General features: G+C 58.5%; 4 protein-coding genes across 7 annotated transcripts; 2 read left to right on the top strand and 2 right to left on the bottom strand.

The window, feature by feature from the left end:
* Positions 1-91: 91 nt before the first annotated feature.
* TPST2 (tyrosylprotein sulfotransferase 2) lies at positions 92-15,968 on the bottom strand. 4 transcript variants are annotated; one of them, XM_058816827.1, is made up of 8 exons: positions 15,902-15,968; positions 14,355-14,502; positions 8,252-8,317; positions 4,144-5,046; positions 2,518-2,716; positions 1,730-1,780; positions 1,566-1,614; positions 92-596 (listed from the first exon to the last, which is right to left on the bottom strand). In XM_058816827.1, the coding sequence occupies exons 3-7, from the start codon at positions 8,260-8,262 to the stop codon at positions 1,585-1,587; spliced, it is 1,194 nt and encodes a 397-aa protein (XP_058672810.1). In that variant the 5' UTR covers positions 8,263-8,317; positions 14,355-14,502; positions 15,902-15,968; the 3' UTR covers positions 92-596; positions 1,566-1,584. The 4 variants fall into 4 exon arrangements, 3 of the variants coding, with proteins under 3 accessions (XP_058672810.1, XP_058672811.1, XP_058672808.1); XM_058816828.1 differs by lacking the exons at positions 8,252-8,317; positions 14,355-14,502; positions 15,902-15,968 and adding an exon at positions 5,637-5,721; XM_058816825.1 differs by lacking the exons at positions 8,252-8,317; positions 14,355-14,502; positions 15,902-15,968 and having other exon boundaries at positions 4,144-5,251.
* LOC131565547 (uncharacterized) lies at positions 13,968-16,537 on the top strand. Its single transcript, XM_058816490.1, has 4 exons — positions 13,968-13,973; positions 14,684-14,872; positions 15,652-16,221; positions 16,418-16,537. Exons 1-4 carry the CDS (start codon positions 13,968-13,970, stop codon positions 16,535-16,537), a joined length of 885 nt encoding a protein of 294 aa, XP_058672473.1.
* Positions 16,538-17,067: 530 nt separating this feature from the next.
* On the bottom strand, positions 17,068-20,486 carry CRYBB1 (crystallin beta B1). Its single transcript, XM_058816816.1, has 5 exons — positions 20,346-20,486; positions 19,489-19,607; positions 17,850-17,982; positions 17,584-17,726; positions 17,068-17,248 (listed from the first exon to the last, which is right to left on the bottom strand). The coding sequence occupies exons 1-5, from the start codon at positions 20,484-20,486 to the stop codon at positions 17,068-17,070; spliced, it is 717 nt and encodes a 238-aa protein (XP_058672799.1).
* Positions 20,487-24,571: 4,085 nt separating this feature from the next.
* Positions 24,572-26,170, top strand: CRYBA4 (crystallin beta A4). The gene is made up of 5 exons (XM_058816885.1): positions 24,572-24,610; positions 24,716-24,834; positions 25,010-25,151; positions 25,249-25,391; positions 26,023-26,170. The coding sequence occupies exons 1-5, from the start codon at positions 24,572-24,574 to the stop codon at positions 26,168-26,170; spliced, it is 591 nt and encodes a 196-aa protein (XP_058672868.1).
* Positions 26,171-26,383: the final 213 nt, after the last annotated feature.

Genomic DNA, 26,383 nt, shown 5'->3' with positions numbered 1-26,383 from the left:
GGAGCCCGCGCGATTAATAATTAAAATATTAAATATCAAATCAACACTTTAATGGTGTCCAACACCGTTGATGGGGGGGGGGGGAGGGGGGCATATATTAACTCTGCAATAGCCTCTGCAGGGTCGGGGATGGGTTAGGGCGGAGGGCACACGCACCACAAAGGCTCTGCAGGGCCAGGGGGCAGTTCCTGACCCTGGGAGTGGGGAACAGCAGGACCGGGGCGGCTCTTCCCGATCCCAGGAATACGGAACAGCGGGGATGGGAGGGCTGTTCCCCACACCGGGAACGGGGAACAGATCACGAGACACAAACGCGATGTACAGAGTCCTCCAGCCACGGCACATGTAATGTCCTGCCATGCCGTTCCCCCACCAGCCCGGATTTCCACAGCTGCATTCCCCACAGAGCGCTGGGACCGGCCGGGGACGTTCCCGCCGTGGAGCACGTTTGGCCTTTGCAAATAAATGCAAATACATTCCTGGAGCGCAGTCATTTGGCAACAGTAGGAGCAAGCAATATGCTTGGAGAACAGATTTCCACGGGCCCACTGCACACTTCGTCCTTCTTGGGCAAACAACAGGCCATTGGCAGCGTTCTGGAAGAGACAAAACACACAACCTCAGGGGCAGGGTACCCTCAGGAGCAGGATCCCCTTGGGAAAGATATCCTCGGGAAAAGGATCCCCTTAGGGAAGGATCCCCTCAGGAGCAGGATCTCCTCAGGGGCAGAATTTCCTCTGGGGAAGGATCCTCTCAGGACCAGGATTTCCTCAGGGGCAGAATCTCCTCAGGGAAGGATCTCCTCTGGTAAGAGGCTCCCCTCAGGAATAAGATCCCCTTGGGAGCAGGATCCTCTTAGGAACAGGGTCTCCTCAAGAATAGGATCCCCTCAGACCAGGATCCCCTTGGGATCAGGATCCCCTCAGACTAGCACAGCAAGGCCTGACTGAAGGTTTAAAATGCCCAGAAAGGAGCCAATTCTCAGCCCAGGACAAGGGAACACACAATTCCTGATCTTCCCTCAGTGCTTCTGATCTTTTTCTAGCCCAGCCATCTGCTTGTACACAGAAAGTTGCTCTTAAAGGATCAGTTTTAGTGCCAAGAATGGTATTTTATGCTTTAGCATGGAGGAAGAACATTCAACACATCAACAGTTGTCTCTGGAGCAGCAGCCCAAGGCAGCAGCTTTGTTTTCCATCATGTTTTCCTTTGTTTTCTATCCCCTTCCTCAGGTCCATGGCACGTCTTTGGAGGCAGCTGGGGAGCAGCTCAGCTCATCCACACATTCCATGTGTCCCTGCTGCCCGCGGGGACGGGCTGCAATAGCCCTCCCAGGCGGCTGAGTTTCATTTTGCAGCTTTAATCCCGTTCCCAGAGCTCAGGAAAAGAATTCCTTACAAATGGTCCCACTCAGCAGCATTGTGTGGGAAGATCTGAGGCGACTATGAGGGATCTCTGTGAGGGAACCCCTGCTGATCCACAGAAATCACACAAACCAAGTGCTGGTCCTGGAGCAACACAGGCAGATTTGCCCAAATTCCAAAATTAAGTAAACAGGGTCTTACCTGGAAATCATTAATTTTCTTAGTGAGAAGATGATGTGTTCTGAGTCACCTGGAAGAGCCCCAGAAGAGAAGGGTCAGCTCTGAGCCAGCATTCCCCAGGGAAGGCAGCAGTGACCAGGTACCCTGGTGTGTCCCAAACCCCCAAACCCTCAGGGTGCTCTTACCTGCAGGTGACCTTTGAGATTGGCCGGTGTTTTATAATCTCCCTTTAAAACCTGTGGGAAAGAGAACCTGGAGTGACCTCCTGGGGCAGTGGAATCACCTCTGGGTCACTGCTGTCAGCCATTCCCAGCCTTCCAGGGAAAAAGCTGCACCTTGAGTGCTCTGTCCTGCTCTCTCCAAAACAGACATAGAGGGGCTGGAGCGTGTCCAGAGAAGGGCACAGATCTGGAGAAGGGGCTGGAGCAGCTGAGGGAGCTGGGAAGGGGCTCAGCCTGGGGAAAAGGAGGCTCAGGGGGGACCTTGTGGCTCTGCACAACTCCCTGAGAGGAGGGGACAGCCTGGAAGGGGTCAGGCTTTGCTCCCAGGGAACAGGGACAGGAGGGGAGGAAACTGCATCAAACTGTGCCAGGGGAGGCTCAGGTTGGACACCAGGAGGAATTTCCTCATGGAAAGGGTGCTCAGGGACTGGAAGGGAGGTTTGGAGTCCCCATCCCTGGAGGTGTCCACGGAACATGCTCCATGTGGCACTCAGTGCCCAGGTGGGGAGGACTTGATGGTTCTGGGAGGCCTTTCCCAACCTGAGTGACTCTGGAATTCTGTGATTCTGTGATTCTGTTTTTCCTGTGTGAATCTGTTCCCCTCTGTTCCATCCCAGCCTGGCTCAGGAGCTTCCCTTGCTCCGGAGGGCTCGGTGAGCTTCCCTTGCTTCCCAGCCTGGCTCAGGAGCTTCCCTTGCTCCGGAGGGCTCGGTGAGCCCCTGGCCTGTCCCCTGCATGGCAGTGCCACTCACCCTGTGCGTGTTGTTGACAACCAGGGGGTCGGGGTGGCCGTAGTTGGGGGGGTTGGCGTAGGGGTCGTAGCCCAGCCTGGCCAGCATGGGGGCGATGTGGGCCATGTCCTGCAGCACATCCCCCGGGATGTGCCCGATCCATTTGGATAACGCCTCCATGTTCACCGGCTTGATCACCTGGTCTGTTGACCTCTCTATCCTGGGGAAAATAAAGGAAAAAAAAAAACAAAACACACAATGGTTGGATTTCATGCATGTGCTGGGCTCACACACAGCTCGTTGCCACCTCCACAGAGAACCACAGGATGGAATCTTAAGTCCATCTTAAATCCCATCCTGTTCTACTCCCTCCCATGGGCAGGGACACCTTCCACTATCCCAGGTTGCTCCAAATCCTGTCCCATCTGGCCTTGGGCACTTCCTTGAGTGGGGTAGACATGGTTTCTGTCCCTCACAGCCCTGCTCTGGGGAAGGAGACCCTGGCAAGGGGTTCCACAGCCCCAGAGGCTAGATCCTTCTGTTTACAATCATGGAATCATTGAGGCTGGAAAAACCCTCTAAGACAAGTGAGTCCAACCATTTCCTCAGCACTCCTAAGGCCACCACTAACCCATGTCCCCAGCTGCCACATCCACACAGCTTTTAAATTCCTTCAGGGATGATGACTCTACCACCATTCTGTTCTCATGCTTAATTACCCTTTCAGGGAAGGAATTTCCCTTTTTATCCAACCTAAACTTCCTCTGGCACAACTTGAGGCTGCTTCCTCTTTTCTTACAGGAGGGATCTATCCTTCAGTGGGATAGAGGGTTTCACCTTGACACCTTTGCTTATCAGAGGAAAACAATATAAGATGTGTGGGCTGTAGCACAGATACACCTGGTGACCCCTATGAATATTCAAAACCTGATCTAAGCAACCTGGACCAATTTACTCTGAGCAAACAGGGAAGTAGAGCTGGCTGCAGTCCCAGGGCATCCTGGAAAACTGGAGCAGCTGCACATCCCCCCGTGGCTCCTGTGCCCTCACCACCAGGGCACCATCAACTGATACAGAGACTTGGATAATTCCCTTACACGGCTGATTAAATTTTGCTAAGCCTGACTTAAGCCTCCATTTAGAAAAGAAACAGCATTAAAAGAGGAAGAGAAAGTGGGAGAAGGCAAACACCCCCTACACATGGAAAGGGCAGGAGGGAGTGCTGGGTGTGCCTCCACTGGGCAGGTATTGCTTTTATTCTGCAATACCAACCCCAGACCTGGCAAGAACTGCAACTCATCATCATTAGCAGCACAACTAATCACACCAAGGAGCCATCTGAGGACGGGTGGAGAAAGAGACATTAAAGAGCTCACGTTTCAGAGCAAGCAGTTCTTTGCAAATTAAAGACTGAAATAATTTCTGCAGTGTCAAGAGAGATTAAACAGTCACCTGCTCCTGAAATCCTTGCTTGACAAGCTGTTCTGTGGAGTACAACAGATTGGGAGCATTAAAGCCACTCAGGAACACAAACCCCACTGCAGTACAATGTGCTGTCAAAATCACACACAAACACCAACAACGGGGCTCTGTCCTATTTTAGCCTGGTTGGTGCAACGAAAAGCTGAGGAAAGAGCCGAGACTCACTTGGAAAGGGACACCCCACCGGGCTTCCCGATGAGCTCCTCGTGGTGCAGCACCGAGTCGCTCCAGGAGATGTCCAGGAACCTCATGATGTTCTGCATGGACTGCTCGGGGTGCAGCACCAGCTGCTCGTAGTAGACGGGCAGGCAGCGGGCGCGGCCGATCTCCAGGCACTGGGAGTACATCACCTCGATGGCCTTGTTCCACTTGGTCAGGCAGTCCCGGTAGCTGTTCAGGTCGAAGCCGGCGATGGTCACCTTGCGCGTGATCATGGAGTGCACCGAGGCGCGCCCGTCCCGCACCATCAGCAGGAACTTGGAGTTGGGGAACAGCCGGGACAGGTACACGGAGGATTTCAGCGTGAAGGGGTCCTTGTTGCACAGGTACCTGGCGGGCTCGCCGTGCTTGGCGATCACTTCCAGGATGAAGGCCTGCATGGCCGCGTCCAGCACCTGGTCCGTCACCCCCGCCTCGTCCAGCCGCATCTTCTCGCGGCCGGACTTGGACCAGGCCTGGCGCATGGCCAGCACGCGGGGGATGATGCGGGTCTCCTCCCCGCAGCGCACCTCGGGGTGGGCGTCCAGCATGGCCCTCATCAGCGTGGTGCCGCTGCGGGGGACGCCGCCGATGAAGATCAGGGGCATGTCCTTGCTGTAGCGGTACTCCACGTGGTTGGCGTCCACCATCACCAGCTCCTCGTTCTCCGGCCTCATCAGCCTGTGCCTCCTCTCGCTCAGGACCTGCTGGCACTCCAGGACTTGCTGCCCGAGGTGCAGGGTCACCATCAGGGCCGCCACCGAGCCCAGCAGCAGCAGCACCCTGCGCGTGGTGACCCGCATCCTGCTCTCCTGGGCACAGGCTGGGGGCTTCAGCTCTCTGCTAGTGAGTGTCCAACCCCACGGGCATCTGCAAGAGAACAGCACTGTCAGAGCAGCCATGGGATGCTGACACCATCCCAGATTTCATCACCTCCTTCACTTATCAGCACCTCATTTCATTTATCAGCACCTCCCAGGCTTGGTGCCCTACACCCAGCAGGTAATTAAAGTCTGCCTCAGTGCACACCCAGAGAGAGAATTTCTGCATTGTGCTCCCAGAAACACAGGTTTACAGCTGGAGCAAAGCTCCAGGAACGTTTTGGAGAGGAGGGGCACTGTATATCCAGAGACTCCTTAAAACAAAATCTTCACAGAGAGCCTGCTCCATCCCAGATGAAGCCCAAACCCAAGCTGAGGTTATTCCTCCCAAACCCAAGTCAGCACTCCAGCACTGCTCACCTCCCAGCCACCTGCATCCTCCCTACATTTTGTTTAGTTTAACCCTACGGTCACAGGGGAGGGGGAAGCTGAAATAAGAGAAAAACAAAAGCCTCTCATGCCAGCTTTAAGGGTCTGAGTCAGGAGAAACCGTTAGAATGAAACACGGAGAGATTCAACCATCTGAGAGTGAACAGCCACACGCAGCGTTCACCACCCTGCCCTGCCTCGGGAACTGACCTGACAGAGAAATCCGTGAAACTTCATCTGGCACCGAGACTTTTCGGGGTTTTCCACGGCTCGGCAGGACATCCAGCAGGAAGGCTGCAACCTCTGCAAGTGCCCAGCTCAGCTGCGTGCCCGGAGGGACTCCCGGGAATGCTGGCACCGCTTCCCACCCCCTCCCCCCGTCCGCCCCAGTTGCGAGTGCAGGTTTTGCAATCCTCCCCTGGGCTCACCCCGGGATTTCCAGTTCTTTGTGATTATGTGGCTGGGGCAGGAGCTGAATGGAGTGGAAGGAACGGGCCGTCCATGGATTCTGTTTTGCTGACAGGCCAAAGAGCTGCTCCAGAAAAGAGTTTCCCCCCACAGCGAAGGAATACATTGTGCAGCAGCCCATGCGGAGCAGGGAGCAGGCAGGAGAGAGCCTGGAGCTGGGCAGCTTTCCTGCTCCTCCTGCCAGGCGCTCAGGGACTCCTCTGCTCCCCACTTCCAGTCCCTGACATCCCACTCCACCATCCTGGACTCCACCCTCCCTTGTTGTGGGAGGGCATCCTCTCTGCCAGCCCAGGGATGCCCTCCCACAACCCAGCAGCACAACAACATCACCACCAAAAGTATTTTTGTGGTTCTTTACTCCCTGGTCCACCCCGACCAGCTGCTTGGTAACATACATGAAGCTAAACAGCCTCAGCTGCACCCCTAGGTATGAGATAAAGTGGGTGGATTTGTTGGGATGTAGATCAGAGGGACATCCAACAGATCTGGCATTTTTGCAGCGCCAAGCAGAGTCAGGGCCATTAACAAGACAAGTGCTGCTCCTTCCTGCTTTCTTCATCTGTTTCTGTCATGTAAATATATTCAAATATTCACCCCAAAATAATTGCAAATGCCACAAGACCCATTTCAATGGATGGCAGAGGAGCAGGCAGGATTTAGGGCCAACTGGAATAATTAGGGCAGTGTAGACCAAGACAAGCTAATTAGCAGCAAAGGCTGTACCATGAAAGGAGGGTGGAGCACAGAAGTGCTCTGTTCTCCAGGAGAACCAGCTGACAGGGAGCAGTTCCCACCGAGATGCTCCAGCAGCTCCAGAGGGAACAAAGGGACTCTCATATTGTGTTCCATGGGGCTGCCAGCTGTGCCAGGGGAGGTTCAGGTCGGACATCAGGGGGAATTTCCTCATGGAGAGAGAGGTCAGGCCCTGGGAGGGGCTGCCCAGGCAGGTGGTAGAGTGTGATAGTTGTTGTCTATCTACCTAGTGCCTGGGGGAGTTCTTTGCTGTCTAAGGCAGTGCAGTGGTGCCCCAGAGAGTTTGTGTTCACTGCTGGTCATGACACTCTTGAGTCAGTGACTTGTGCTGGGCTTCAATTTTCTGCTTTTCCTCTGCTTTTGTTCCCTTGTTCTTACAGTAAGCTCTTCAGTGAACAGTGCCCAGATATGATAAAGGGCTGCTGTTCAAATAAAACCAGCAGTTTATAGAATTTTAATTTCCAGCATAATTAAAACACTCCCATGTAAGGCAGAAACGCTGCTCGGAGCTCTTGCTGTGATCTGGGACAGAATTTTGTTTTTGTTGTTGTCATAGACTTAACCATAGGATTTGTTCCCTGTCTGTTTAGGCCATCTTAGCCAAATTGCCTGTTTAAATAAATTTTGCAACAGAACATCAATGAGTGCTTAAGTCCTGAGGTTTCTTTTTGAAGCTCTTTTTGAAGCTAATAAAGTGCACTGTTACAGGCTATATACTCCCAAGAGAAAGACTTCATTTGAGACAAGGTGAAACTTCAAGGCAAATACAGATGTGTAGATGGCATAATGAGACAGAGCTGGTTCTCAGCTCTTTTGTGAGATTCCCCACCGAGAATTTCCTAAAATTTATGGGCCTCATTAGTCTGTGAGGGAAGATGGATGGGTCATTTCCTCCCCAGCAGGCATTGTGCTGGAATCAGGGTGTAATTAGGTTCCAGAGACAACACCCTTTCAAATGCCCAAGCTGGCTCTGAGAGCTTCCCACTTGAGCAGGATTAGGGAGCTCTCAGAGCCTACTCTGGCAGGGAATGGCGACATGGGAGCAGAAAGCAAAGCACCAGCAGCAATCCAGGGCTGAAACCCCTGAGTACAGCTTGGACACAGCAGGACAGGGATGTCACACAGGGGCAGGGGCACGTCCCTGGCCAGCATCAGGGGGCTAAGGCTGCCTCCAAAGAAGAAGCAGTGGAGGAAGCCATGTTGTGGCAGTTTTGTGTTCCCCTTGGGATGCCTTTTGCAGTGTGCCTGGAGCTTGGGGCTTTGTGGTTTTCAAAACCCTAACCCTAGGTGTAACCCTAACCCTAAGCAGAGCACTAAATCAGCTTGTAAGTCTGGCACCCAGAGTGTGGGGGAGAATGGGGACCAGTGGGGACATTGATAGCAGAGTGACAAGAGCTCCTGCAGGCAGCAAGTCTTCTGTATTCCCATGCTGATGGGACTTGAGCATGAAGAAGGCTGACACTGTGTCGTGCCAGCTTGTGAAAGCAGCACAGGATCAATGTGGCACCAGTGGTGGTGTGGACAGATGTGCAGCATCATGAGACAGATGTGCAGCAGCCACCCAGCCTCCCAGGGGAATCACACATCCAGCAGCTTTCTCTTACCTTTTCCCCATACGGTCATGGTGCTTCTAGTTGAGCTTCATGCTGAACCCCTGGCCACCAAAACACCTGATGGGGAAGAGAAGCCACAGTACTGATTTGTTTATTTAGCACACACATCCACTCCCCTCCTCAGCACCTTCCCCTCCTCCCCACAGCCTCCCCTGAGCCCCAGGGAAAGGTGTTCCTGCTGGAGCTGGTGGCCCCAGCTAATGGCAGCTCTGGCAGCTGGACTTGGCACACCTGCCCTGACACACCAGCACTGTTCACAGAGCACAGCCAAGCCAGGATACACAGGGGGAAGCAGCAGGGCTTGCTGCTCTTTTAGGAAATGCAGCCTGCTGGAAAGAGAGAGGCCTCAGGGGGACCTTAGCAGCCTGGATGTTTAAAGCCCAGGGGATGACAATCCAGCTGGGCACAATTCCAGCACACACTGGCCGCCACAACAGCCTTGACCAGAGGAAGCAGCTCCAGACTCGCCTGCTGCAAATGCTGAAATCAGGCACAGGTCAGACTATGACCAGAGCCCCCAAATCAGTGACAGTGAAAGGAGATAGAGCCCAGAGGACCTGCAGGCCTGGCAGGACCTCCTGGCTCCAGCCCCAAGAACAAAGCTCTCTCCAGCCTCACCACCAGCCAAGGCAGCAGCACTAGCTCCGCACAACATGGAAATCCCACCAGGCTGGGAACCAAACCTCTGGTCACTGGGTTTCCCACAAGGACTGCTCCATGCCAGGGAGCACAGCAGCCTTGGCTGGAGCCATCCTGCAAGCACAGAGCATCCTGGGGACAGTCTGGGACACGGAGCTGCAGCAGAGCACCCCAAGGGGCCAGGAGCTGGCGGATCACCAGATGTCACTCTGCTCCCAGGATCACAGCATGGACATGGGACCATCTTGGGATCACTGCTGCTGGGACATTCCCAGTCAGCTCCCCCTGGCTGTGCAGCAGGTCCTGGCCTTGCAGGATGTTCCTGAGAACATTTCCAGGAGTGACACTAATGGCTATTCCAGTCTCCTCTCGTGCCATTGAGTGTCACTGTCCCCTCCGCCTCAGCATTAAAGAGAAACCAGAGGGAAACTCCACCCAGCAGGAACTCTACAAGGGCTTATCCGCAGCGCAGGCGCTTCCCTGTGAGGCTTCCTGCTCAGCCTGGCCTCCATGGACTACAGGATTCCAGCTCCAGACCAGGCTGCAGCTCCACAGAGCAGCAGCTGCATCCCTGGATGTGCTTATGCAGTGCCCTGAGTGCTGAGGTGCAGGGACAGAGATGGTCCAACAGCCCACCCAACTCACCTGCTCCAGAAACAGCTCCAGATCCTGCCCAGGCACAGACACACGGACAGACACACAGACGCACTTGTTTGTGACTTCCTTCCTGATGCTGTGCAGGGCGTCACCACCAGCTGGGCTCCAACCGCAGCTCTGACCGAAACCCAACCAAAACCCCTGAGTCAAACCCCTGACCTTGGCACCTGCACTGGGAACGGGTAAAAACCACCCCTGGAGCAGCCCCAGAGTCAGCACAGCACCCTCAGCAGGGAGGAAACACCATTTGTTAAAGTGTAACAAACAACTACAGAAACAGTTTCTATGAGAAGCCCCGTATGATCTAAAGCTGCATTTTTCTTTAAACCATTCCCAGAAATGAGTGTCATTAAGTGCAGCCTCCCCAAAAGATGTAGGTGTGGCCTGGAAAATTTGAGCTCAGTTTGCTGGTGCTTCATAAAAGGATGAGGATCTGCAGACGCCCCTGTGGCGGAACAGCAGCAGAAACTGTGGTCAGCAAGAAATGTCCCAACATATCCAGCTCACATCTTTACAAATCAGCAATATTTAATTACTGAATTGATAGTCTCCAGTTCATTTACAAAAATAAACACAGCTTGCCTGAGGGCCGCTGCTTCATCCCAACCTGAGCTCAGTCCAATGCTGACACTGCTGATGAGAGCTTTGCTCCTCCTGGATGCTGCTGCTGGCAATTTCCAAACACTTCCCAAGTATCTCTCTTAGCGGGACTGGAATGCAGTGAGCATGGAGCATGGGGCATGGAGCATGGGGCCAGCCCCAGTCTCCACCAGGAGCACACAGAGGCACCACAGGGGTGGCTGTGGTCACTGAGTGCAGCGTCAGCCCTGTTGCACAACCCACAGCTCGTGCTCCTCCACCCTAGCACTGCCCAGACTGGGATTGATCCCATGGGACAGTGGGGACAGAGTCCAACCCACCCACCCCAGTGGTGGGACAGGGGCTCTGTACCCATCTCTGCTGCAGGTGTGCCATGGCTCTAAGCCTTGGAGGGAAGATATGAAAATTAAACTGCTGCAGCACTCAAAACAAAATCCCACAACAAAAAGGAGCTGCTGTCAGCCACCACGTGGCAAGAACAGCACTACTGAGAGCAGGACGGGTTTGGTGACTAAAACTGAAGCTGCACTGCAGGTCATGAACCCAGGGCATCCACTGGAACAGAGGCCAATTCCAGTGAAAACACAACCAATCCCAACTAAAGCACCTGGGTCTGGAGCACTTTGGAGTTCTGTGTCCCTTGGAAAATCCCCAAACAGCACTGACAGCCCTGTGGTTTACACTTGCACCACTGCCATCATCCCAGGGAAAAATAACAGTCAAAAGAGTTCAGGGATGAGTGTTCAAGCAGCCACCTCAGCACCCAAACCACACAGAGGCTGCTCCAGCTGCATCTCAGCACCCAACAGGCTCAGGGGACAAAGGGGAATTTATTCTCACTGCTGAGTACCAAGAAAAATAAACCAGCAGAACCTGCTGCCCGGAGGATTAAGGCAGTGTGTGCCAGTTTCAAAACTTTCTGGCTCAGAAAAGTCTGCCAGGTGAGAGCCCTGAGCCACACCAATCATTCCAGCTGAGCATCCCAAAGAGCCCAGCCAGGGATGGGGCACTGTGTGCCAGCCAGCTCCAACAGGCTCTAAATCACATCAGCAAAGGATCCACAGACATTTCACAGCACAAACAGACTGCTGGTTTATCGCCTCAAGGCTGTTATGATTAGCAAAACATTTTATTATCCTGCTCAGCAGTACAGTGTTCCTCAAACAATAAAAATCCCACCAATTTACAGTAACTCCCCTCCGCCCATCCCTCGTTCCAAGCAGGGCGACAGCATTTTATCATCAGGAGGTGGAAACCTCAGCACTCACCCTGCCAGCCTTGCAGGAAACACAGCCTTCAGCTCAGAGTGGCAGATTAATTATGGAATGCCCATGATTATGGAATGCCCATGATTATGGAATGCCCAAGGAGGAAGCTGCTGGCAGGACACAGGGATGGAGGCACCTCCCCACTCCCCAGCACCTGGCACCGTGTGCCCGCACCGCAGCAAGGCTCAGGCACTCAGACAGCTTGTGCTGAAACAGGACACGAGTTCTGCACTTCAGAGGGAGCTCTTGACTTTTAATTAACCCACGGAGCTTCACCTTTCCTTAATTATTCTGCAGTTGTTGCCTCAGGGGGACAAAGGCAAAGCCAGCACAGGTCCACTGACAGTGACACTCCCACGTTGGCTCCCCTTGTGCCCTGACCAGTGACTCCACTGTCCTGCTGGAGGAAGGAGCTCTAGGAAAGCACTGAGCTCTCCCCCAACTCCTCTTGCCCAGGGAAGCTGTGGTTGCCCCATCCCTGGAAGTGTCCAAGGCCAGGCTGGATGGAGCTCTGAGCAACCTGGTCTAGTGGAAGGTGTCGCTGCGTGCAGAAGGGGGTGGAACTAGAATATCTTTAAGATCCCTTCCAACCCAAACCATTCCATGATTCTGTGATTCCTCTCCATGTCTTTGATCAGATACCTCCAACTCTCAGCCCTTGTCCAGGGTATGTCCTGGGGATCCACATGGGAGAGGGGCACTGGGCAAGGGGTGTTGAGGGTTGCAGCCCCCCTGTTCACTCACCACACTTCATGCAAACACAGCTCTTCCCTCACAAAACTGCACAAATATTCCCTTGCAGGCATGTGGGTGGTCAGAGCCTGCCATACAACAGGGAGGAAGAGAAGTCAGAGGAACTGCTAGAAAAAACACCAAGTATCTTCAAAAAATATTTTCCCAATCCACACGCCAAACCCTAAGTCTCAACAAGCTCCATTCTTGCATGCACAAAGATCAGGATCTGCAAATAAAAAATTGTTTCTGCAAGACAAACCCCAAAACCTCAAATTTGCTTAAGAAACAAAATCAAAGTGTTTTATTTCCCCATGCAGCAGCAGCAGCAGCCCTGGAAGCACTGCCTGAGGGCAGGGCAGGGCAGCAAGGATGGAGGTGCCACTGCTCACCCTGCAGGCAGGGATGGGAGAGGGGACACTGCTCCCCATCTTCCCCAGCTCCTCTGCTCATTCTTGTCCTGTTTCCTGAAGCTCCCTCAGGAGCACAGAACCAAGCACAGACCAGCCCCAGGATCTCCAGCAGTGCCCAGCCATGCTCAGCACAATGGATGCCATAAAGGCAAACATTTGGCATCTCCACAAAGCCAGAAACTTTGGGAAGCACCAGCATCCACTTCAGCCATGTGTGTTTGTGGCCTCCCACTCCCACCCCAGCGAGGATGGGCAGTGACCACTTCCAGGCCCTGGCACGGGTGAAGCCCTTGTGAAACCACCGGTGGAAGAAACGGAACCGGCGCCTTCCGAGCCTGCGCCGCTGCTGCCTCATCAGCCAAAGCACCCAGAACACACATCCGAGCTCCTTCCTGTCTGCACAGCCCAGCTGGAGCCCTGCTCCTCCTCTGCTGCCATTGCATTTGCAAACACTGGGCCACCAAGGCCTGTGCCCGTGCCCTGAGTGCCACCCGGCCACGCTGGCTCACAGCCAGCTGTGAGCACAGCTGCCCGAGGGGGTGGCTGTTGTCTCACCCCCACTGCAGCTCAGCCACTGCTGGCAACAGCTGCTCACACCACAGGATCCCTCCCAGCACCGAGCAGGAACAGAAGTGCTGGAAAAGCTTCCCCAGCACAGCAGCCTGAGGCTCCAGAGCCAAAATGCCCGTAGCCATTCCTCCGTGGAGAAGCACCTGCATGCTTCAGCCCCTGCAGAGCCCTCAGTCTCACTCTGGGGTCACTGCCTGGGAATGCACAGTGGGAAGCAGCTGCTTGCTTCACTTCCGAACGCTGCGTGTTGAGCAACCCCCGCTGTTGCTCTTGTTTGATGTCCCTGGGAGGGGACAAGGGGCTCCTGTGGCAGGGCCACCCTCCTGCCACACCGTGAGGCACCACAGCACGGACTGGGGACCAAAAGGGGGGAAAAAAGGCATCATTTACCTTGAGAAGGGGAATCTTTGAGAGAATTCCTGCAGGAATTCTGGAGGCAGACAGGGCTTGGAAAACAGAGTGAACCAAAGCAGGCAGCCAACACCAGGGCTAGCTTCTCCCGGGTTCTGTGTGCCCGCTGCCTGTGGAATCTGGAGGGAAACGTGCTCAGCCAAGGCATGAGGCTGAGGCTCCTCAAGGCATCACAAATTCATCACAAGGCACATCTGCATGGTGCCAAATAAAACCACCTGCTGGGGGTTTGTTTTCTCTCTCCAAAAATCTTCTTGACAGTCCCCGCATTTTAACAGCGCTCCTGCCATCCCACACATCCCCAAAGGCTCAGCGTACCCGGAATGCAAACTGCCTTTGGAAAAATCTTAAAATAGCCACAGAAATTACTAATACCGTTTGTAAAAAGGCAGAGACAGCAGTGGCATGAGCCTGACCATGCTGGTGAGCCCACCACTGTCCGGCAGAGACCCCAGGCCTCAGCCTGCCACATCCCCCCACAGTGAAGCCCCCCAATGCCAGCTGCTGTGGGCGATGCTGGGGAGAACTCACACAGTGCCCAGTTCAGCTGCTGTCCCTCAAATTCCAGGCTGACTCCACACAGACCCTGGGCTCCCCTCGGGCTCTGCAGCACAGCTGCTCCTGTGGTGCCACATGCAGCAGCCTCGGGGCACCAGCTGCTGCCGGCATGTGATGGCAAACCCCACTCGCAGGCGCCCGCGCTGGCACTTGACAGCTCCCCACGAGCAGCCTGCAGCATCCCCACAAAGCACACAGCAAATCTGGAAACCTGTTGGCACCAATCATTGGGATCTCCCCACTCACCGTTGCTCGGTGCCTGAGCAGGAGGGAGCAGCACGGCTGTGCTGAGGGAGGACTCTCCTCCTGAAACCGAGTCCAAGCAGCCAGCAGGGCCTGGCACAGGGAGGCGTCTGAAGGGGTTTCAAGCTGTGAGATGACTTTTGGACAGAGCCTGAGCACACAAACAAACACAGAGAGGGACAGAGCAAAGGCCTCTGTGATGCAAACCATCCCCTGCCTGCCCAGGAGGGCAGCCCAGCTCATGCTGCTGGCCCCAGTGCCAGCAACTCCAGCCATGAGTCCCAAGGAACTTGAGCTGGACAAAGCGTGGATGTCACATCCCTGCCACACAGGGCACAGTAACAGATGGGCACTGCCAGGAGAGTGCCAGTGCTTTGTGTGGGCTGCAAGGTGCCAACGCAGCTGCTCAGAAGCCCATCTGCACCCCTGCCAAGGGACCCACATCCCACAGCCACCCCGACCTACATGCTGCCAACACCTCTCAAGCCTCAGCAGAGGCTGATGCTCCCCAAGACCCGCAGGTGCAGCCTCCCACTGGGCACCCACCCTGCCCAGGCCACCACGCTCATCCTGCTATAGATGGGCAGTCCCAACCCTGGCCGAGCTCTGGACACCTGGACAGACGGACAGCCCCAACCCATGGGTGCCTCTGGGTATGGCAGTGCTCAGGTTATGGGGGCACAGTTTGGTGCTGGGCTGCCAGAGGGGTGCCATGGGAGGGGGGAGAGGGCACCTTGTGCCAAAGAGCAGAATGGGAGGACAAAGGTACGAGGAAAACCCTGCACTGAGCACCCTGTCCCACCTGCTGTGCATCCTGCACTGTGTTCTGTGCACTGAGCACCCTGTGGGCACCTCAGCAACCCTGCACTGTGCTGAGCACCCTGCACCCAGCACCACGGTCTGAACTGAGCACTGAGCATCCTGCACTGAGCACCCCGCACCGAGCATCCTGTACTGGGCACCCCGCACGGAGCACCCAGCACCGAGCATCCTGTCCTGGGCATCCAGCACCGAGCATCCTGTCCTGCCTGGGCATCCCGCACCGAGCATCCTGTCCTGGGCACCCAGCACCGAGCATCCTGTCCTGCCTGGGCATCCCGCACCGAGCATCCTGTCCTGGGCACCCAGCACCGAGCATCCTGTCCTGGGCATCCAGCACTGCTCTGAGCACTCTGCACCGAACACCGAGCACCGAGCACCACTGTGTGTCCCCAGCACCGAAAACCCCGCACCGCTCCGTGTCCCCAGCACCGCACACCCCGCACCGCTCCGATCACGCATCCCCGCCCGGTGTCCCCAGCCCCGCGCACCGCGCACGCCCCGCACTGCGCACCGAGCATCCCCCGCCGCTCCGCGCCCCGTTGGCTTCGCCCGCGCCGCCCACCGAGCCCGGAGCCGCTACCAGGCGGCGCCCGCCGGTCCCGGGCGCCGCCCGCCCGCTGTCACCTGCCCGCCGGCGCGGCTGTGGGCACAAGCGGCGGGGGCACACGCGGTTCCCGGACCGGGTCGCTCCCCCCGGTGCCGCCCCCCCCCCCCCCCGCCGCACTCACCGGGGCCGCCGCCGGCCCGGAGCGGCGCGAGACGCGGCGACGTCACGCGCACGCGGGGCCGGGATCCCCGCCCGCCGCTCCGCGCGTGCGCCGCGCGCGCCGGGCACCGGGCGGCACCGAGCCCGGCACCGAGCCCCAACACGTGTCTCTGCCCCCTGCCCGTCCCCCTGCCGGTACCGGCACTGGTGGACCCGCAGCCCTCCCCGCCAGTTACCGGGAGCGCTCCGCACCGCGCTGCCCGCGGCCTCACCGTTATCCCCGGTCCCCGCCCCTGTCCCGGTGCTGCCTGTGTGCAGCGCCCCGCCGTCACTGCTGTCGCTGTAATTAATCACTAATTAGCGGCGTGGGAGCGCAGGGGAATGCCACCCGAGGTGCTGCACCGGGAGGCAACGGGATGGGAAGGGGGAATGAGGCCGCGAAGAAATGCCCGGGGGGGAGGGACAGCGTCCGAGGGGGGAAAAAACTCCTTGAAAGTGAATCGGTCATTGATTGACTGCGATATCGGCTGTTAATTAGTGCCCAGGTGGATCCCGCGGGCAGGGACCCAGGACCCCTCGCAGCCCCCCGAACCCGCGGGTGTGGATAGAGCCAGGAGCCCACCCTGACTCCATGGACAGAGCCGGGAGCCCGTCCTGATTCCATGGACAGAGCCGAGAGCCTGCCCTGATTCCGTGGACAGAGCTGGGAACCCGCTCTGATTCCATGGACAGAGCCCACAGCTCGCTCTGATTCCATGGACAGAGGCAGGAACCTGCCCTGACTCCGCGGCTCTCGGGGCACCCCGAGTCCCCCAAGTGAGAAGGTCCCCACCACCGCTGCTGGGGTCAGGCTGCAGACCCTTTGCCACCCTCTTCCCCCGCACCAAGGCTCTCCTGTGTCCCAGCCCCAGCACGGGGAGCTCCTGCACGACACCAATTCCCTGGCAAAACCCCCTTCCCCCGTGTCCCACCCCGCTCCAGCGCAAGGCTGGCCCATCCCGAGCAAGCGATTCATGCACCACGGACCCCCGAGCTGTTCTAATCTTCTGGTTTTTTTTTAATTTGCCTCACAAGGTAGAGTACATCCAGGGAATGTGCAATGTACAAGGAAAGTGCTGGGCAGGCGAGCGCGAGGGGAGGCGGGGGTGCCCCACGGGGCCCGGGACTCGTAGCTAGCAGGCAGCACGCTCAGTCGGAGGGCGCGTCGGGGGTGACAAAGGTGCCCTTCTGGTCCCACTGCATGTCCCGGATGCGGCGGATGGACTGGATCTGGGGCTGGAAGGCAGACCACTCGTTCCAGTGTCGGAAGTCTCCGGTCTCAAAGAGGTACTGGTAGCCTCTGTAGCCAGGGTACTGGTACCCGACCCAACTGTGGGGAAAGAAAACACAGGGCACCTGAGCGGGGTCAGCCACTCCAGGCAGCAGCCACACGGCTGGTGGGTGTTCAGGGGGGCTGGCATGGCCTCCCTGTGCTGGCCACCAACCTCTGGGGGACAGGGCACACCACTAGAAACATCCACACCACCCAAAACAGCCACACCACTAGAAACAGCCACACCACCCAAAACAGCCATGCTAACCAAAACCGCCACACCACCAGAAACAGCCATGCCACCACTTTCTGGCTGCCTGAGAGCCCACGGCAGCTGGTTAGGGAGGATAGGGAGCCTGGCACGAGGCAGCTGCCACTGCAGCCCAGCTTACGTTCCACTGGGCACCTGCACGCTGCCCACGCGGTCGCAGAAGCCATAAGCCCAGAGGCTGGGCACGTCGTCCTCCTGGATTTCCATCTTGTTGCCCTTGAAGTCAGCAGACTCGTAGAGGGAGATTTTGTGGTCCTCAGCCTCCTGGGGATGACAGAGGGAGGGTGCTGGGCAGTGTGGCCGAATCCCTGGGGCTTTGCTGCAGCGAGGCATCGAGCACACAGCCCTGGGCAGATCCCACCAGGCTCTCTGCTCCCCAGCACTCACCATTTTGATGGGACGCATGGACATGAAGCAGTCGCTCCGGTAGCTGCTGGACCAGGTGTCCCAGCGAGGGTACTCGCCCTTCTCCAGGATGAACATCTCCCCACGCATGTTGGCCTGCTCGTAGGCCACCCAGCTGGGGAGAGAGGTGGGCAAATAGAGGGTCAGGTGCCACCCAGCAGTTCCCCTCCTGCTCAGCCAGCTTGTAGGACAGTGGAGGGGTCTCAAAAAACATTGTGGCCCCACCACCCTGCTCCCACCTCTCTCCCAGCCCAGGCACTGCAGCCTGTGCAGAGCCAGTGCTGATCCATGGGCTCCTGGCTGGAAGCTCACTGGTGTGTGAGTGTCCAAACCTGCAGCAGGCACCAGCACTCACAGTGCTCCTCTTCCTCAGCTGGGGAGCAGCAGGACCCCTGCACAGCTGGTGACCCCACAGAGTCAGCTCAGGACTCTTCTGTCCCTCCTGCCTGGGCTGTGTAATCCTGGCACCCCGCACGCCTCACTGCTCCAGTGCCAGCCAGCGCTGGCACCCATCCCACTGCTGGGTGTGGGGCTCACCCAGCTGCAATGTCACCTCCTCAGCAGAGCCACGAGGTGCTGAATGCTGGGAATGTCATGGGTGTGGGGCTCCAGAAGCCCCCAGCACCACAACAGTCCTGCATTTGCTGCTTTCGCTTTCCCTGCAGCACAGCTCTTCCTGCAGATGCCAGCAGGGGTTTTCCTGCTGGCAGGAGATGTGTTCAGGTACCCCAGGCTGCATAGCCTCAAGCTGCCTGCTAAAGCTCAGCTTTGTTGTTTTGCTTTCATCTTCCTCTAAGCACATTTTTGGGTGCAGAGTTCCATCAGTGACTCTCAAGAAGCTTCTAAGGACCCCTATAACACCCAAGATCTCTGTCCTCCCAATTTCACCCTTTCTGCACCTTCCCAGGTATCATATCTGAGCTCCTTCCAGGCTGCTCCATCCCCCATTTGTTTCAAGAAGAGTTGGATATTCTGGATTCCTAATAAAAAAGTCATAGGTGCTGCATGGTGTCATTCCAGGTCACCCTCCCAGACCCTCAGGGATGCTGTCAGGACAAGCCATGCACGTCCTGTGCATCCTCCCCACAGCTCTACCAGCCCCCCTGCATTCCTGGCCACGCTGTTTCCAGCCAGGCACGGCACGGTGGGATGCTCTTTCAACATGGAGATCATCTGTCTGCCCAGTTATCTGCTTTGGGGATCGTTTTTGTCCCTGCCTGTGTCAACAGTTCCCACGGCTTTGCGACCTGCCCAGCCCCCTGTTGCTGCTCAGCTGCCTGGGTGCAGGCAAGTGCTTGTCCCCGCCTGTCCCTGTTGCCTGCTCCATCCTGGCCCAAGGATCCCACCTCATTTCACCTTGACTTCTCTAAAATCTGCAGGTCCATTGTGTTCCATGCACAGCTCCAGGTGGCTGAAATGATGGACACCTCTGGTCCCCTTTTCTTTGCATGTGGCCCTGGCCTCCTTCCCACCCATCCTGGTACTCCTGTCGTCCTCAAAGGAGATCCAGGATGCCTGCTGTGCTCCTGTGCTCAGGGAAAGGTCCCTGAATATCACATTGTTCCCACCCACCAGGAACATCCTCAGGGTCACAGCCCCCTCCATGGCTGGGGTCACTTACGGTCCGGAGGTGACAATGACACTGCGCACCCGGTCGAAGCCACGGTCAGCCAGGTTCAGGCACTCGGCGGTGAACTCCATCTGCCTGCCCTGGAAGTTCTCCTGGTCGAAGACAACAATCTGGGGGTGCAAGGAGAGGGTTGGATGAGCACAGGCACGCTCAGGGAGGGCAGGCTGGTGCTGGGTGACCAGTGCCTGAGCCTTCTGCTCCATGTGTCCCCCTCAGCTCTCCAAGCCTTCCTGTGGTTTCTCCGATGTGGTGCCTGCCCGTGCTGAGCTGGGCTCTGTGCATGGGCATGCCCCAACAGCTGTTCCTGCTCCAAGATGGCCTCATCTGCCCCTGGTTTTGCTGCTGCTGGTGCCCACAGTGGTGGGAAGGAGCTGCTTCTCCAGGTGCTCTGTCTGCACCTTGGCCTTCTCAGCCTGGCATGGTGTCACCAGAGCCCTCGCATCACTCACCCTCCCATGCCAGCCCTGCTGCAGTGCCTCAGTGGCATGCTGGCATCACTGTGGCATTTCAGCGCTGGCCTTGTCACCCCTAGTGTCCCCTCCACCTCCCCACAGGACCCCTGCATGCAGGAGGTGACCAGAGGGAGCAGGTGACAGCAGCCAGCCCTGACACCACAACCCAGGGGAGAGCACTTCCCAAGCCTGTAGTCCCCAGCAAGCTGTCCTGGCCAAGGCACCTTCAGGCTGTTCCTCCTGCAGCATCTGCCCAAATCCCGTGCCTGCTGTGGGACAGAGCAGGGATGGCATCACCCACACTGCCACAGTCCTTCCCCCTGGAACAATGTCCTCCTGCCCTTGTCCCTCAGCCCAGACCGTGTCCCTGCACACGAGGGGAGCCACAGGGCTTACCCTGAAGGCTTCTGGGGAGGGCTCCTCGCCCTTGCTGTTTGCGACAGGAGCAGGGTCGAGGGATGGGGTTGGAGCAGGAGCTGCCTTCTCCTTGTCATCCGCAGCCTGGCCGGGAGCAGCGGGTTTTGTGGTCTCAGACATCGCGGTGGTGGGCTCAAGTCTGTGACAGGGCACCAGCAGCAGGTTAGAGGGAGGAATGGATGTGGGCACCCACAACCCGCCCCAGGAAGGGTAATATCTGGATGGGGTGGGTGGGCAGGGCCAGGAGAGGAGATGCTGGAAGGTTCTCCAGCAGGCACAGGCAAGGATCCTGCCTTCACCAAGGGGATCACAGGAGGTCCTGGAGTCCACACTCTCCTCCTGTGGCCAGGAGAGCCCTGAGCATAGTCCTGGAGTGCCCGGGCATGGGGCCTGATGCTGTGCCGGGCACCGGGGCCATCCCGCACGGGGAGCACCTGGGAGCCCGGGGGGCACCGGGACGGCATGTGAGGGGTGGGAAGGGGACAGCCCTGGTCTGCTGAAGCCCTGCAGCTGGCACCTGCTGTGGCCCCACAGGTGAGTGTCAGCAGCAGCTCCCCGGGAGTGGAGGGCAGTGGGATGTGCTCCCAAACGTGACCACCACAGCGGTGACCACGGCTTAGACCCTGAGTTTCCCTCTCCCCACCTCGGGTCCTCTGCAGCCCGGTGTCCAGGGACTTTGTCCTCTTACCTGGGCAGCTGCTGCTTCTTGTTGGAGTGAGCGGGCTTGTGTTTCGGGGCGCCGCGAGGCCCCCACTTTATAGCCTGGCAAGGGCAGACCCCCGGGCGGGCTCACAAAGGAACTGCCAGCTCATCAGTGTCTGCGCGGCCGCCCAGTCATCACATCCTGCAAAGCGCTGGGCGAGCTGGAAGCCTCTCCCCGGCCCCGTGCCCAGCCGCTGAACCCAGCACTTTCCTTTGTGCCCCCGGCACAACAGAAGACCTGACCGTGCCACTTTGCATCGCGCCCGGCACCCGCTGCCCCGCGTGCGGCCGCCCCGGCAGGGCATATATAGCCCTGGCACGGCCCGGCCGGCACTGGCACCGGCTCAGCAACAGGAACACCTGCCCTGCCCAGCGCCCCGGGCCCGCAGGGACACCCCGCTGCCAGCCCCGCTGTGTCCGGTGCTCCCCTCCAAACACTGAACCTCTCAGATGCTTTGAGCATCACCCCGTGCCCACAGTGCTGCCCTGGAGATGCCAGGAAACGAGACCTGAGTGTTCCGAAATGCTTCAGGAGTCAGGATTTTTCCAAGCGATGTGTAATCGAAGCTGACATTTTCTGAACCACCTGAGCGCCTGAAACAATGTTTGTTCTCCCTTGGGAACATCCCTGCTAGCTGGCAGGGTTCTTCCTTTGCTTTTTAGCCCATTTTCCCCGTGCTGTGGTGGCCTTGTACCACCCCTGGTTCTGCCACCATCACATTCATGGTTTTGGGGCATCAGCTCTGTCTGACTGGTGCAGGACGGCTGTGGGGTGGCTGGTTAGGGATGCATTGGCACCAGTCTCTGCAGCAGCTCTGGTGCCACATCTCCCCCACTCTCTGGACCTTCCCCTGAGTCCCTCTGAGCCTCTGATCATTTTTTTGCACCTCCACACCCCTGTCCAGCACCCCCAGCTTCCCGCAGCATCCAGCACCAGCAGTGCCTCACTGGGGAGTGTACGGGCACAGGGCTCAGAGCCCCGTGTGCTGCCCTCCTCTTTTGTTCCTCTCATGTGTCACCCAGCAGTGGTGGGATCCAGCTGCACCCTCTGGGCCATTGCACAAAATCCCCGACAAAAAGAATGTATTGATCCCTTCTTTTCCCGAGGTTTTTCAGGAGGTGTCCTGTGCCCGTGACAGAGCTGGGTGTGGGGTCTGCTGCCCCATCACCCTGGGCACTGGCTCAGTCTGGTTCTCACCTTGATACTGAGCAGTGTTTTATGATTCATGATCTCAATTTGTGCTCATTTCCATGGTTTTTATCCAGATTTCTAATTTAATCTGCCCTCTCTTCCCCCCAGAGCCAGCACGGGTGCTCTCCCTGTGCTGCCTCCCCTGTGCCTCCTGGGCATTAATCAGCAAGTCTCACCCACCCTCTGCTCCTGACTCTGCTTCCTCTCCCAGTCCCCAGCACCTTTGAACCTGGGTGTTGGAAAACCAGCTCAGAGGGGTTGAGCTCTTCTCCTGAAGGCTGCTTTGCTCCTTACTGAGCATTCAGCATCCCTGTGGGCTTCCCTGAGTCGGGGCTGTGGCAGGGATCAATCCTTGGCTATTCCTGAGCCCCCCAGACACAAAATCTCTGCCCTGCCATGGACCCTGTGCCCTCACTGCACCATCCCTCCCTGGCACAGAGATGCACAGCTCCAGCACAGCCCTGGCAGCAGATGGACAGAGCTGGCACAGTGTGGCCACAGAGGGCACGGGCAAAAGGGTTTGCTCTGCCCTGGTGAGTGCCACTGCCTGTGGATCTCCTGCTGCTGCATCCCTGCCTGGCACTGAGTGCCACCATGGGGGCTCCAGTGACTGTGTCACACTGCCAGGACACGGCGTGGACAGTGAGTGAGTGGTGGTCACTGTGCTGGTGGCCAGCACAAGCTGAGTTTAGCTCAGGCCACAGCGAGAGGCCAGGGACAAATTGTGCCAGTGTCAAGAGGGCTTTTGCTGGGGTTGCAGGTGGCAGGGACAGCCCGTGCAGCTCTGCTGTGCCCTGGGGCAGCCCGTTGTGCTGAGCGTCCCCAGCTGCCCTGCTCTGCCTCCCCCAGGGTGCCCGGGGCTCACAGGGCTGCTGCAGCTGCATGAGGGGGATTCTGGCTCAGCCTCCCGGCAGTTTTCTAGCAAATTCTGTCCCAAAACACAGCACTCCCTGTGGACATGGGTTTTCCCATTGGGCTCAAGAGCCTCCATTGCCTGCTGCCTGCTCTGAGGGGCAGGCTGGGTGGGTGCCTCTGCCCAGCCTTTGTGGAGCCCTGGCAGCACCCCAGGATGATTTGTGAGGTGTGTGGGTCACTGTAAGGTGTTTAGGTCCCCAGAATGTGGTGACAGCAGAATATTTCCAGCACCCAGAGGCAGGAGGTTGCTGCAGCTCTTCCCAAGCCATGAGCTGCACCTTCAGCCCCTCCCGTGCCTTTTATACCCCCACCACCACTTTCCATGCCCCTGCTCCCCACTTCTTTTGGTGTCCATGGCTCTTGTGTGCCCAACCTGCAACGAGCCACCCTGGATTTAGGGTAGAGCTGCTCTGCCTGTGCAGGGAGAGCAAGTGGAGATGTGTCCTTCCTCCTACTTCCCAGAAAGGGGTGAGGAAACCTCCCCACACCCCCAGAGCAGGCAGCGCTGCCTGCGGGCAGGGGGAGCGCTGCCAGAGCTGGGACACAGCCCCAGCCCAGCCCCATGCCAGGGAGGGCACATGGCAGGATGCTGGCAGGGCCTGGGGGCGATGCCCCAGCCCTGGAGCTGTGGGGTGGGGGTCAGAGCCCGTGCCTGGTGGGCCAGCTCCATGTCCCGGCTCATCAGCGTCTCTGACACGGCGCCTTTGTTCTGGCCAGTCCCTCCTCCCCGCCATGTGCTGAGTTAGGGGTTTCAGTAATGCTCCCCTGGGCTCCGTCTCTATCTGGAGGCTATAAAAACCCAGCTGGAGGCTGCTGGACATGTCACCTCCCTGGGCACCAGTGCCTCACCCCAGGTAAGCTTTGGAGCCTGGGGCAGCTGCCCCGTGCCCATGGCAGGGCCTGGGAGTGAGCAGCTGTGGGAACAGTGGAGGAACATCCCAGATCCAGGGCTAGAGCTCTCCTTGGCATTGGGAGCTGTGGTGGGGGTTGGGGGATTGGGGGCTGTCCCTATCTGTGGCAGTGGCAGGTGTTGGTGCTCACTGTGGGCACAGCTGACTCTGCAGCGCTCCCAGCTCAGCACTGCCCTGCCAGCACCGGGGCTTTGGCTCAGGGATCTGCCAGTGGGAGGAGGAGTTTCCCTGGGCACGGGCAGGGACGTCTGCCAGGGCCAGGTGCCCACTGGGCCAGGTGCCCGCTGCTCCACATGGCCCTGGTGGCAGCTCCAGCTGGGCAGGGAGAGCCACAGAGCTCTTCATCTGCTCCAGCATGGAGCAACCCTCTTGTTGTCCCCCAGAGTGCTGTAAAAGGGGGACAACAAGGGCTCCTGAGGTCATTTTCATCTGGGCACAGAGGCAGCTTGAACTGTGCCCTTCCCCTGTGCTCTGGCAGAGCCACCATGAGCCACCGCTGCAAGAAATCCTCCGGCCTCTGGAAGGTACAGGAGCCTGGGCAGGACCAGCACCATACCCTGTGAACCCCTGGGAATGGGGCTGCAATATTTGCACCCCCAGAGCCCCCTGACTCCCTCCATCCCCCCCAGATGGTGGTGTGGGATGAGCCTTTTTTCCAGGGCAAGAAGCACGAGTTCACCACCGACTGCTACAGCACCCCCGAGCACGGCTTCAGCACCGTGCGCTCCTGCAAGATCGAGAGCGGGGCGTGAGTGGGGGTCCCGGGGCACTGCCAACCCCCGGTGCTGCGGGACCCCACGGATGGCAGGGGGGTTGGAGCAGTGCCTTTTGCTACCCGAGCTGCCTCCCGTGGGCACCGCTGGGCACCGGCTGTGAGCGGGGCGGTGGGCGCGCCGGGGGTCTCACCCCTCCCGCCCCGGCAGGTGGGCAGGCTTCGAGCACTGCGGCTTCCAGGGGCAGCAGTTCGTGCTGGAGCGCGGCGAGTACCCGTGCTGGGAGGCGTGGAGCGGCAGCAACGCCTACCACGTGGAGAGGATGTGTTCATTCCGCCCCATCGCCTGTGCCGTGAGTGTCCCCGCCCCGGCTGCCCCCGCAGGGGGACCCCCGGAGCCCACCCCTGGCCACGGCGGCAGTGCCAAAGCCGTGCCCGTCTCGGCCGCAGGACCACGGACGGAGCAGGTTGATGCTCTTTGAGGAGGAGAACTTCCAGGGCAAGCGTGCTGAGATGAGCGATGACTGCCCCTCGCTGCCCGCCCTGGGATGGGGCAGCAGCACCGTGGGCTCCTTCCTTGTCCGCTCCGGAGCGTGAGTACCCGGGGCGCGCAGAGGGGCCGAGGGTGCTCTAGCAGCCGGCCGAGGGTGCTCTGGCAGCAGGGCTGAGGGTGCTCTGGCAGCAGGGCTGAGGGTGCTCTGGCAGCAGGGCCGAGGATGCTCTGGCAGTGGGGCCGAGGATGCTCTGGCAGGGAGGCTGAGGATGCTCTGACAGCAGGGACGAGGATGTTCAGGCAGTAGTGCCAAGGATGCTCTGGCAGTGGGGCTGAGGATGCTGTGACAGTGGGGCCGACGATGCTCTGTCAATGGGGCCGAGGGTGCTGTGACAGCAGGGCTGAGGATGCTCAGGCAGTGGGGCAGAGGATGCTGTGACAGTGGGGCCGAGGCTGCTCCAGCTGAGGGGCCGAGGATGCTCTGGCAGTGGGGCCGAGGATGCTCTGGCAGTGGGGCCGAGGGTGCTCTGGCAGTGGGGCCAAGGATGTTCTGGCAGTGGGGCCGAGGATGCTCAGGCAGTGGGGCCGAGGATGCTCCAGCTGAGGGGCCGAGGATGTTCTGGCAGCAGGGCCGAGGATGCTCAGGCAGTGGGGCCGAGGATGCTCCGGCAGCTGCGGGGGCTCCGTGGTGCCACCAGCCCCGGTCACCGTCGCTCTCTGCTCTGTCGCAGGTGGGTCTGCTCGCAGTACCCGGGCTACCGGGGCTTCCAGTACCTGCTGGAGAGCGACAGCCCCGCGGGCGAGTACAAGCACGTGCGGGAGTGGGGGTCCCACGCGCAGACGGGCCAGGTGCAGTCCATCCGCAGGGTCCAGCAGTGACCGCGCTGCCGGAGCCCCCCCGCCCGGGCCCCATCTGTCCCCTGAGCGGGGACAAAGCTCAATAAAGGCTCACTTGTCCAAGGCGGCGCTGGCAGTTGGGGATGAGGGCCATGGGGGTGCGCGGCCGGGAGTGATGCCACTCCCGGGGCAGGGATGAGGTGGAGGGGAATTTTTCTGCCCAGGTGCAGGGGCTCTGCAGGACCCCCGCATCCC

This window comes from Ammospiza caudacuta, chromosome 18 (assembly GCF_027887145.1).
Source record: "Ammospiza caudacuta isolate bAmmCau1 chromosome 18, bAmmCau1.pri, whole genome shotgun sequence".
In the NCBI taxonomy this organism is placed as follows: domain Eukaryota; kingdom Metazoa; phylum Chordata; class Aves; order Passeriformes; family Passerellidae; genus Ammospiza; species Ammospiza caudacuta.
This window is presented reverse-complemented; position numbering and strand designations above follow the sequence as displayed.

Bases quoted from the DNA above. Each gene is read 5' to 3' on its own strand.
- TPST2 (XM_058816825.1), bottom strand. From the start codon at position 5,078: ATGGCTGCTCTGACAGTGCTGTTCTCTTGCAGATGCCCGTGGGGTTGG. The intron at 2,717-4,143 runs GTGAGTCTCGGC...TATTTTCCCCAG, and splicing joins GGTGGGGTGTCCCTTTCCAA to GATAGAGAGGTCAACAGACC. The intron at 1,615-1,729 runs GTAAGAGCACCC...GGGCTCTTCCAG, and splicing joins ATCTCAAAGGTCACCTGCAG to GTGACTCAGAACACATCATC.
- LOC131565547 (XM_058816490.1), top strand. The intron at 14,873-15,651 runs GTGCAGCCTCCC...CGGTGTCCCCAG, and splicing joins ATGCTCCCCAAGACCCGCAG to CCCCGCGCACCGCGCACGCC. The intron at 16,222-16,417 runs GTAATTAATCAC...GCTGTTAATTAG, and splicing joins CCGCCGTCACTGCTGTCGCT to TGCCCAGGTGGATCCCGCGG.
- CRYBB1 (XM_058816816.1), bottom strand. From the start codon at position 20,486: ATGTCTGAGACCACAAAACCCGCTGCTCCCGGCCAGGCTGCGGATGAC. The intron at 17,727-17,849 runs GTGAGTGCTGGG...TGTCATCCCCAG, and splicing joins CCATGCGTCCCATCAAAATG to GAGGCTGAGGACCACAAAAT. The intron at 17,249-17,583 runs GTAAGCTGGGCT...CTTTCCCCACAG, and splicing joins GTGCAGGTGCCCAGTGGAAC to TTGGGTCGGGTACCAGTACC.
- CRYBA4 (XM_058816885.1), top strand. From the start codon at position 24,572: ATGAGCCACCGCTGCAAGAAATCCTCCGGCCTCTGGAAG. The intron at 24,835-25,009 runs GTGAGTGGGGGT...CCGCCCCGGCAG, and splicing joins TGCAAGATCGAGAGCGGGGC to GTGGGCAGGCTTCGAGCACT. The intron at 25,152-25,248 runs GTGAGTGTCCCC...TCTCGGCCGCAG, and splicing joins TCCGCCCCATCGCCTGTGCC to GACCACGGACGGAGCAGGTT.